We start from the raw sequence: 12,471 nt of genomic DNA, 5'->3' as shown, positions 1-12,471 counted from the left end.
ACTAATTAGTTTGATGAAAATATTTTAACCCTCACTCCAAGATTAACATTATTAAGTACGAAACATTTTATATTGATAGGCGGAACCTACTGTAAAAGAGGGACGAAAGATACCACAACTAAAAACTGGGGTGATCTCAGGTGCTCCGGAAGGATAAGCAGATCCTGCTCCACATGTGGCACCCGTCGTGTTGTTCATGTTATAACAAATCCGGTAATACACGTGACCTTTAGAATCATCTTACAACCGCAACCGATTATAATAGCGTACACAAAAATATACATTAATGCTGCAGCCAGCTAAGACAACTACACAAAACCATTATAGGGTATATATATGTTATAGTTATCAAATAAGTAAAGATAAGCTTAGTCTAGTAAGTGTCAATTATAATAAAAAATAATTAATCATATAAGTACAGCATATAACATTAAGTACTAATATAAAACAGCATTTGTATCAAAAGTACTTTTAAAATGTTTCCTATGATACAAAAGAAAATCACAGCATTAGCTAAAGCATTAAACTAAGCAATACTGATTAATATAGCCAATAACATTAATATAACCAATTAGCGTCAACAGGGTAATTTAAAAGCAGCTAGCCAAAATGTAAAACAGAAAGTAGAAAGTGTATATATATATACATATATATCAGCTATGAGACCAGAAAGTTTCGTAAATAAAGCATATACTATTTATAATATATGACATGATTTTATGACGTAGTTAACATTTATTATATGTTCTAAATGAAGAACTGATAAAACCAGGAAGTTATTTACCTAGGTAGCACAAGCAAAATATGAAGGTGATCAACAACTAGACCAGACACAGTTTTGAACTATCTGGTAAGAACACAATGTCATTTATTGAAACAATCAGTAACATAACATTCAGAATTGAAATTTAAATGAACGATTTCATTGGTTTTATACTCATCGATAATACTTATAAAAACGTATCTGAAATTTATATTGATATTCATCAGATTTTATTTTTTAGTTTTCAATGTTTACAATATCAGTATTTTATAAAGATAACGAATTAAGTAGATTTGATCAATAATATATATGTGTACGACGATGTTTATTAAACATTACTTTATAAATTATTATACGTGATGCATGTGACACCAAAAACGAAAGTGAAAGTGTAACATAAAAATAATATTACAATTTGATAATTTGCTACAAAAATTATGATGAGTTTGATAAATAAGACATTTTTATATCTATCTTAACACAAAGAGAGAGAGAGTTTTACCGTCCTGTACCAATTAGTCAGGAATATGCATGGCAGTTGTTATCAAATAGTTCGTTTCTATGTATGTTGCCATTTTTGTGTGTGTTGCACTTCAGTGTTTTTGTTTTCCGTTGTTTCCCTCTTATGGTTGATGAGTTTCCCTATGTTTTAGTTTGTAACCCGGATTTGTTTTCTCTCTATCGATTTATATAACTTTTGAACAGCGGTATACTACTGTTGCCTTTATTTATGTACTCTTGTTAGATTTCTTAGTAAGTAATATATAGTCTGTTATTGGTTGATATCACCACGCATTAATGTTCTTCAAAATAGAGATATAGTGTAATCTGATTCAACATGTGGAGTAGAATATCCCTAAAATGTTTATTAAGAATGTTTGGGCCGTCTGAAATCACATAATTGAGGTGTGAGCTCTTGATCTTTGCTTAATGTCTCGTGTATCCTTAAAAATGAAGAATAACATAAAAGCGATGTTCTTTTTCTTTTGGCTTATCAAGTTCGTTTAGAAATGTTAAGTCATCATTCTTCCATATCATTTTAAATTCAATGTTTTTTTCAGCTGTGCTTAAAAATACAAAAGATGGCAACAGGAGGCACAGGTAGTGACATTTTAATGGTAGCAGCCATTGATTTTGGCACCACATATTCCGGATACGCATACTCTCTTAAAGGCGAATATGAGAAAGACAAACTGAATATCCACGCTAATCAGTCATGGAACTCGGGAGGGAAATCACTAATGTCGTTAAAAACTCCAACATGCATTCTCATAAACAAAGAGAACAAAGAGTTTGAATCATTTGGATATGAAGCTGAGAATGCGTACGCAGATATTGTCATTGATGACGAGGCAGACAATTATTACTTTTTTGACAGATTTAAAATGACGCTTTATACACGCGAGGTAAAATTAATTTCATTAGCACTTGCAAACAGTAATACATTGAAACATTTACAAAAAAAAGCGACTGGTTATATTGTCTGTGTGCGTTTTGATGATACTTCATTCTAGAAACACCAGTCTTGTCAATTCATTAAAAATAGTTATCAAATGTACCAGGATTATAATTTAATACGCCAGACGCGCGTTTCGTCTACATAAGACTCATCAATGACGCTCAGATCAAAATAGTTATAAAGTAAAAAGTTGAAGAGCATTGAAGACCCAAAATTCCAAAAAGTTGTGCCAAATACGGCTAAGGTACTCTTTTCCTGGGATAAGAAAATCCTTAGTTTTTCGAAAAATTCAAAAGTTTTGTAACAGGAAATTTATAAAAATGACCATATAATTGATATTTATGTCAACACCGAAGTGCTGACTACTGGTTTGGTAAATTCTTACATACTATATATAAGGGAATAAATATCCTTCGCGCTGTCACGATTAAAAGCAATGATCAGTAATATAATCAATCAGTTGGTCATGTAACCTCACACTTTCCAAAATGTAACAATGATTCCTGATCCGTGAAGCAAAATGCACATATTATCCTTTCACATAGTCTTTAATAGTCATCTGTATGTTGTGTTAACATTTACATTTATTATACAAACACTGCTACATAATTCTTATACCATTTGCATATCTATAAATACTTGAATAGGATTGAGATTATAAAACAATTGCATAACAGTTGTTCTTATTCTAATGCATATATCACAAAAAAAAAAATAATAACTGCAATAAAGCCTCGAAAATATATAAAAATAAATTTAAATAAAATTCCGCGAAATTTCATGAAGGATTTGGCGAATTTACGTCATGGCAAAACACGACGTCATATGAATGTTCAAGGGAAAGATTATTTCGTTATGTGTACGCTTCAAATACGGATAATATCTAATTAAAATGAAGTTTTTGAGGTAGGTGCTATTTAATTTTAGATTCTGTTGCATTTATTGGACATTTATGGTTTTTAGAAAGTCAAGATGGCGGCGTACTCCTTAGTTACGACATGCCATTTAGGATATAACTGTATTGTATTTTAAGCTCCGACGGCATCAATTGGGGATTTGATGGTCGCAAATTAAGTTTACTGGCGACGCGTTAGCGGAGACAGTAAACTGGTATTTGCGACCATCAAATCCCCAATTGATGCCGTCGGAGCTTAAAATACAATATTGTTATCTCCATTCTAATGAAACTGACAGAAAACAAGGTTAAAACATGAATTTAAAATCTGTCATATACCGTTTGCGCTTGCGCGTACGTCCCATAGCATCAATTGCCAATTGACGCCATGTAGATAAGTGTCGTTATCCAATCAAAATGTTGCATTAGAATGTGCTTTTGGTGGTAGCCATCAAACAAATAATGTAAATTAATAACCGCGTATGTTTGGCTAAAGAATTATAAGGATTAAACACATTTTTTCTAGAGGTTATTGATGTGTAAACCAGGTCTCTTACTCACAAACTTGCGAGTTAATCGCCCCGGTTTACACATCAATAACTTCTTGAAAAAATGTTTTTAATCCTATAATATTTTCAAGTTATTTAAATCATCAACCTGGACATTTAACCAAAACGGCTGTCAATGAAAGTCGTAAGCTCATATGTTTAACCTTTTATTAATAAGAACACTAGAAAGATTTCATCTAGTATAATGTAATACGGTCTTTCAATTAAAATGAATGTTTGATTTTTTGACACCCATAGTCATTTTGGCTGATTACTAATGGAATAAAATTACAACATTAAAAAAGCGAATGTAATGTATGAGTTCTTCCTTTTCCATTGTGGTTTACTTTGTTGTTAAAAGTCTGAAACACATGACATAATGATTAGAGAATTGCCTGGCCTACATATGTATAAAAGATACATGCAACATTTTTTCATGGTAAAAATGCGGGGGTTTTAACCCTCTTTTTTAAAAGTTAGTAGAGGTCATAAATGATGTATTAGTTTCTCTATTTCTTTATTTGTGTTTAAAGGATATTTCTACAAACATGGAAATCGAGGACGTCCGAGGAAACTCTTTACCTGCCATAGATGTGTTTGCAGCAGCCATTGGAGCTTTAACACACCACATGATGGAACACGTCGAGAGACAAAGAATCAATCTGCAACCAAATGAAATAAAATGGGTCCTAACAGTACCTGCTATGTGGACAGATAAAGCTAAGGAGTTCATGAGAGAATGTGCTGAAAAGGTAGATTCAAAAGTTATCTTAAACTATAGTGTAACATGCCAACATACAAAGAAACACTATAAAACATCAATTGAAATAGTTTAACTCAATTAAGAGACATATTAACACAAGTGAACATACACTGAACGAATAAATTTGATTTATGACACAATGTCAAATACAAAATCATTAGAATAAGGGGTTATTGGATTTGACTCGGTACTGAACAGAACCAAATCTAACCAAATCATAAAACTATCATATGCACAACCTGGTTATGAATAATACTTGTTTTATTTTACAGGCCGGTATCAGAAAAGACCGTCTTGTCATTGCATTGGAACCAGAAGCTGCATCTATATATTGTCAGCACCTTCCACCTGATAAAATGACAGGGGCCATCGAGGGGTTTTCTGTAGCAGACGAAGGTTCCAAATATTTAGTTATAGATATAGGAGGTATGTTACGTCAATCTGATTTTTGTTTGTTTCCAGTGTGACTGATAAAAAAAACCGGTCATAGATAATTATTAAAATGATTAAAAAAAGTATGAATGTTTAGTGCTATCTGAATAACAGGCAAGATGAATTGAGTTTTTTTGTTAAAATAAAGAAAAAGTTTGAATAAGTCCCGGAAAATAGTATTTACTACAGAAGAAAAGGGTAGATTACCTACTATGAAAATTTACATTTTTGCATTATAAAAGTATTTTCAAGTATTATCAATTGTAAAAGTCTTACCTTTTAAAAATAAGATATTCTTTATTCAGGGGGAACAGTTGATATAACTGCCCATCACAAGGTTGGTAAAGACGATTTACAAGAACTTTGTTCAGCATCAGGCGGGGCATGTGGAGGAACAACTGTCGATAGAGAATTCCTCAATTTATTTGAAAAAATTGTCCAAGAGAGGGTAATGGAGACACTGGCTAAGGAGAGTACTGCTAGTTACTTAGATCTGTTGAGAGAGTTTGAAACTGTGAAAAGAACGATCAGTTCAACAAAGCGACAAAAGATAAATTTTACAATACCGTTTACTGATTTGACTGCCCACTGCCTGCGTTTCTTGGAAAAAGAATTTAAAAATGCAGTTGAAGATTCAGAGTATCGTAATCAAATTACTTTGGCCGGAGACAAAATGAGAATGGACAAAGACTTAATGAAATCCCTGTTTGATGCATCGTGTACAAATATTGTCAAGGAGATAAGAAGCGTACTGCAGAGACTACCAACCACTAATCTGAAAACATTTCTCCTAGTCGGAGGGTTTTCAGAATGTCCAATTATTCAAGATGCTATAAAACAGGCATTCCCAGATGTACAAATTTTGATCCCTAGAGAAGATCCTGGTCTAGCTGTTGTTAAAGGTGCCGTTTTGTTTGGTCATAAACCAGATTTTATAACATCACGTATTACAAGATGCACATATGGTAGACGCATCCGACCGATATTTGACGAATCGAAGCATGATCGAAACAAACGCGTTGGTGGAGATGGCGGAGATCGATGCCGCGATGTATTTGAAGAATTTATGGGAAAAGACAAAAAGGTTCAAATAGACGAAGTTGTTAATGTCGAATACCATACCGTGATGAATTCACAGAGTTCCGTGTCTGTTGCTATTTATTATACCTATGAAGACCATGCAGACTATGTAGATGACAAAGGTTGTAAAAAACTTGGTGAATTTTCTGTACCTATCCCAGATCCGACTGAAGAAAGGCGATATGTTGACGTTGAAATTAAGTTCGGAGGAACATTTTTAGAAGTCACAGCTACCGAGAGAAAGACAGGGGAGAGAATACAGTATAATTACAGCTTAGTAAACTAGGAGTTGTTGTGTAAAACGTGTTATACCATGAATTCTGCTTATAGATGTAAACAATTGTACAATTTAACAAAGATATGTTTTAAAAATAGAAATATTGTAAAACCATAAGTAAATGATTTTCGCAAAACGACCTTCATCCTCTAGCCTTCAACGTGTTCAAGTAGTTGTTCTTTGTAATGTCTGCAACCTGAATAAGAGTATAAATGCAACCATGTTTTAAAAAATATTGTTTAAAGAACTAGACTGTGAAAATGACAATACTTTATATTATTGAAAAAATGTTTCTTTTAATCTATCATGAATGATTTTCAAACTGCATTGAAATAGTTCATTTATCAGTCTTCTTTTCAGTAGCCAAATAACTGCAAACATGCAAAACTTTGGGCATTTAAATTTCTATTGAATGTATTTGCATATTTTATTGAGAGTTCAACTGCCTTGATTTAATTGTAATCTTCGATTGTGATTCATGTTGTAGTTTTTTGTATATTGGATGTGATTACAGATATAATATTTAAAATTATTATTTTAATGGTCGTTACTAGTGTATCACAAAGACAGAAAGTTGTTTCAAAGGAAATAATACGTTCCCTCATCAACAAACATCCATGTTATTCCCGAGGGTATCACCAACTCAGTAGTCAGTACTTCTGTGCTGACATGATGGTCATATTTATAAATCAACTGTTTACAAAACTTTTGATTTTTTGAAATACTAAGGCTTTTCTACCTCAGGAATAGATAACATTAGCTGTATTTGGCAACACTTTTAAGGAATTTTGGTCCTCAATGCTCTTCAACTTCGTACTTTATTTGACCCTTTTAACTCTTTTGGATTCGAGCGTCACTGATGAATCTTTTGTAGACGAAACGCGCGTCTGGCGTAAATACAAAATTTAATCCTGGTATCTATGATGAGTTTATTTACAACCACTGTGTCGATGACACTGCTGGTGGAGTTTTAATTCCCCGAGGTTATTACCAGTCCAGTAATCAGCACTTCTGACATGAACTATCATTGATATGGTCATATTTATAAATTAACTGTTTATAAAACTTTTTATTTTTTAAATACTAATGCTTTTCTACCTCAGGAATAGATTACCTTAGCTGTATTTGGCAACACTTTTAGGAATTTTGGTCCTCAAAGCTCTTCGACATCGTACTTTATTTGGCCTTTTTAACTTTTTTTAGATTCGAGCGTCACTGCTGAGTCTTTTGTAGACGAAACGCGCGTCTGGCGTAAATACAAAATTTAATCTGGGTATCTATGAGTTTATTTATATGAGCTGTCCAGTAAATACATGTTATACGTTTATAGTCAATATCGTCTCAACAATTCTCTATTTTATTCCATATTTTAAACTTTAGTTTTAAATTAAAAAAAAACCAAAAAAACATTTATTTCAGATCTCTGATGTTTCAATTTCTACGAATTCGAATTCATTGGGCTGGCACAACTATGAGAATTGTCATTCTATAGTATATATAGAAAGATGACAGAAATATTGACAGTTTTGGTTAAAAACCCATTTCCGTCAATGGTAACGCAAATCTATTTTTAAGCTGCGTTTTAGAGTTGAGACATAAAGTCAAGGTTTTATTTGAATTTTGTTATCAATAACAAAAAAAAAAAAAACATCACCACTAATTTGTTCATTATGATAGTCAAATATTTCAAATCGAAAATTTACAAATCAGTAACAATTTTATGGTGACTAGTCAGCCGTTTCGCTACTCATTTTTTTTCCAAAGAAAGCAACATGTTTAAAATTCTAATATCTAATTTATTCCCCTTTTCCTGGATAAAATAATGTTAATACAACGTCAAGAGTTCATAAGTTGGTAACCTTTAACTTTGAAATGACGCAGGCTCCGTGCTTTGTTATACCTTGTCGTTTGACTCCAGGCTCTATAATATTGGCTCCGATGTCTTTTGAGTATTGTTTTGTCTTTTTCTTTCGATCATGGTTCTGTCTGGTTTATTTCGATTATAAAGTCTTGTCTTATAAATGAAAGAGGTATCTGATATGTTTGCTTTAAACATGGGATGTCTAGATTCTGGTAATTAATAGGTTATAAATCAACAATAGTGATAAAGTAGGATTTACAAGACTGAAAGATGAGCTTTTGTGGTATATTGGTCAACTTTTGAATCTATATCACAGCTTTGAACTTAAAATAATGTGGAATTAAGTAAATACACGAAAATACTATTTCTGAGTCTGATAATAGATCATTGCATGTCTCTCGTAGGTTGAAAAACAAAAGATATCGTCCAACAATTTGTGATGATGCCTGTAAAACTTGTGTTGTATGTGAAGTCAGTTCACAAACCCTATGATCGATAATGGAGGTTTAAAATTGAAACACACACCAGACTGATTCCCAATCTCAATCCTCTTTTTGGCTCCCGTTCTATTATGTCGAACCTCATGACATTATTTCCGATAGAAATAACAGTCACTGAAAAAAACCCACTAGATTATTCCTTTAAAAAAAGGCCGTACAGTGACCTTTAGTTGTAAATTTCTGTGTAATTTGGTTTCTTGTGAACACATTTTGAAAATTTCGAATATGCTTAATAACAAAAAATTTTAATTAAAAAGTTTAAAAATAAGGAGGTGTGGTACACATATAAATGCCAATGAGACAACTAACTATCCACCACAGTTCAAATAAAAAAAATACATGATCTGCATCTGAACCAAAGAAACCCACTGAACTACAAGCACCTGACTTGGGACAAGCACATATGAAGAATGTGGCGAGGTTAAACATGTTTGTGAGCGCTCATTATGTCAATACTGTGCTGTTACACCACTGTACATCTCTGGTTTAGGGGGTCATGAGCGCTGACAAACCCCGCCACATTCTTCATATGTGCTTGTTCTTAGTCGGGTGACTGTAAAGATAAGCTGTAATTGGCCTAACTCAAAAGATCGAAACAAATGTACAACTATAATCTCTTATCATGGCATGACTATCATGCATATCATATTTGCGTATGCTCATCTTTATAGTTTATAAATGTGATTCCCATGTCACGGTGGACGTGTAAGTGGCGAATACAATAAAAATGAAGGAAGGTGAAGGTGCCCAAGAAGAAAGATTGACCAAAAGAAAGGGCCCGACAGTTCATAATTAGAAAACAAAATAACTTAAAAAACACTTTCGGAAATGAAGGGTAACAATGTTTTCCTTCTTTTTTTGCTGTGATGGTTCGTCTTGGTCTTGTTGATTTAAGAAGTAGTCTGGATCAATAGCAGAACCAGTAAAGATACATCATCATACACCATTGGACAACAGAAAAGTTTCTACAGAACAATTGTAAACCTTGCGACCATATAATACATATATAATACAGGCATGCCTATAATATGTATCAGGAATAGTTTACTGATAGTATATGGGTCATTTTCAAAAAATTTCGAATTTTGAAATTGAAAAATTTATTAAAAGTTACTTATTCAAACAACCCTCTACATAAGCAAATCAAAACAAACAGTACTTTAAGAACAACATATTAAAAGATGCAATCTTAATGATGTCATACAAGAATATCTTGAAACATTTTTTGATCGGTGGTACAATATTTTGTCTATCCTGTTACCATTTTCAAAAGAAATTTTGGGTTATTAAGAAAAGGTTTAGATAAAATGTTAAGCTTGTTTTACGTTACCAATTAGATGGTTTTCAAGAGAATAAACTTCTATATATATTCATTCTGTAAAATAATAGATTATTTGCCAATTTTCTAGGTTGTACTGAAAAATGGCTCTAAAAATTGGTTTTCAAAGGTTGTAAAAATTACCACCAGTAATGCAAGTCTAAGATAGAAATTTATATTGTTCGGCCTTTTTTCACCCTTTCAAATAAACCCAACATCAAGTAAATCCCTCATAAGTCAATTTACTTTTCTCTTTATTGCGTTGGTAACAGGAACGTACGTTTCTGATATATCACTATATAAACGTCTATCCTGTTACCTTTTTGTCTATCCTGTTACCGATATCAGTATTGCACCTGCAAATGCTTAATTGGGAAGATTAAGACGTTATAACCTTAAGATGAGTTCAAACAATGAAATATTTCATTCGTTTTCCACCTACATGTTAAGATAAAAAAAATTAACGACGTTTTTGTCTATAATTGTCTATCCTGTTACTGTAACCATAGCAACCATAGTAATAGGATAGACATAACAGGATAGACAAATTTCTTCGTTTTTGATTGCTGTTGTGAAATAACTACTCCCTTTGGTGAAGTGATTATGGTTTTCTATTGTGAATTTGGTTTCCAACACGTTATTGCACTTTTTACAACCATACTGTTAGTGTAATTAATCAAAATGGTTGGTAACAGCACAGACATGAAAAAAAGTACGCTCTATTTTTTTCACTAAATGTCTTGAAATTTTTTTTCTCTACACTGTCGTTCAAGAAACGAGGCGTTTTAAATGTAAAGATTACTTTGCATTTTTGAAATCAACACTGACTGATTCAATATTCATAGGGAGAATAATTTAACGACTGATTTAAGTAGTGGTAACAGGATAGACATGAACCTCCTGTACGCTGATTTAATTTAGTTTGTAGATAATCTGTTACATACAATGATAAAGAAGCTACGATTTTCCGTTAGAATTATAATTAACGTTCTTAAAAAGTCCCGTTTGCAGATATCAAGGCGATCAGAAAATCGTAAAAAAATCATTTAAAAATGTGTTTTTCTGACAATGTACGCACACAAATACCCCCAAAATCGGACTTAAATGCAGTTTAATCTTATCAAAATAGACGTAAGGTGTGTTTATTAGTAATGTTCTGAATCACAAATCCGACAAGCTTTCATTTAAACCATTACAACAGAAATTTTCATTAGAAATAAAAGTTTTAGCATGGGTGTACTGAAAATTCGACATTTTTTGAAAATGACCCATATATATATATATATATATATACAACTCGTCTAAACATCAACCCAACAATGTTAGATCTGTAAATTTGTTTTCGCAAATTTTTGGTTCTTCCCTCGCCGGGATTCGAACCCATGCTACTGTGATATCGAGACAAGAATATTCCTAAAAAAAGCATTAGCCATAAATCAAAACTACCTTGGGTAAATAACAAACTAAAAAAAATGATTAACAAGAAAAACAAGCTCTACAAAAAGAAAAAAAGGAAATCCCAAGTACAAAAAAACAATATCAAGAAATTAAAACCAAGCTCCAAAAAGAAATGAGAAACTCTTACTGGCAATACATAGAAAATATGATCTTTGATATTGAAATAAAGGAACCAGACCAACCATGTTTTAAAAATACACCAAAAAAGCTATATTCCTATATTAAAAGCCAGAAAAATGAAAATACCGGCATAGCTCCTCTAAGAAGTGAAGGTACATTGCACTCAAATCCATCTGAGAAAGCGAACATACTGAACAAACAATTTCAGTCAGCTTTTACATCTGAAGCAAATACTGACATTCCAGATAAAGGTCCTAGTATTCATCCCAAAATGACAACCATAACAATATCTAGCGATGGTGTTTATAAACTTATTAAAAACATAAACCCTAATAAAGCTACTGGTCCTGATACCATCGCAGGCAAAGTACTCAAACAAAACATTGAGATATGTACAGACATTCTCACATTAATATTCACCAGATCATTAGAAACAGGAAAAGTACCATCTGACTGGAACCATGCAAATGTCACACCTGTATTCAAAAAAGGGGACAAACACAACCCAGGTAACTACAGACCTATATCCTTAACATGCATAGCTTGCAAATTACTTGAACACATCTTTGCAAGCAGCATGATGCAACATCTTGAAAACAATAACACACTGTGTGAATTTCAACATGGATTTAGGGCAAAGCGATCATGTGAGTCTCAAGTTATCTCACTGATGCATGAATTATTTGAAAACAATGACAAAAACATACAAACAGATCTCGTAATCATGGATTTTGCCAAAGCTTTTGACAAGGTACCACACAAAAGATTACTATATAAAATGAAATACTTTGGCATATCAGATCAAATCATAAACTGGGTCGAATCCTTTCTTTCAAACAGAACTCAAACAGTACTTTTAGAAAACATGTCATCTTCAAAAATACCAGTCACTTCAGGTGTGCCACAGGGTACAGTGCTAGGACCCATACTCTTCCTTATTTACATTAATGACCTTCCGGAATACATCAAACATAGCAAAATCAGACTCTTCGCAGAC

At 32.6% G+C, this 12,471-nt stretch overlaps 1 protein-coding gene across 1 annotated transcript; it reads left to right on the top strand.

Moving 5' to 3' along the window:
- The first annotated feature begins 690 nt into the window (after window positions 1-690).
- Window positions 691-6,746, top strand: LOC139523314 (heat shock 70 kDa protein 12A-like). The gene is made up of 5 exons (XM_071317187.1): window positions 691-850; window positions 1,825-2,169; window positions 4,199-4,417; window positions 4,701-4,854; window positions 5,166-6,746. The coding sequence occupies exons 2-5, from the start codon at window positions 1,846-1,848 to the stop codon at window positions 6,224-6,226; spliced, it is 1,758 nt and encodes a 585-aa protein (XP_071173288.1). The 5' UTR covers window positions 691-850; window positions 1,825-1,845; the 3' UTR covers window positions 6,227-6,746.
- The last annotated feature ends 5,725 nt before the right edge of the window (window positions 6,747-12,471 follow it).

This window comes from Mytilus edulis, chromosome 5 (assembly GCF_963676685.1).
Source record: "Mytilus edulis chromosome 5, xbMytEdul2.2, whole genome shotgun sequence".
NCBI classification, from domain to species: domain Eukaryota; kingdom Metazoa; phylum Mollusca; class Bivalvia; order Mytilida; family Mytilidae; genus Mytilus; species Mytilus edulis.
This window is presented reverse-complemented; position numbering and strand designations above follow the sequence as displayed.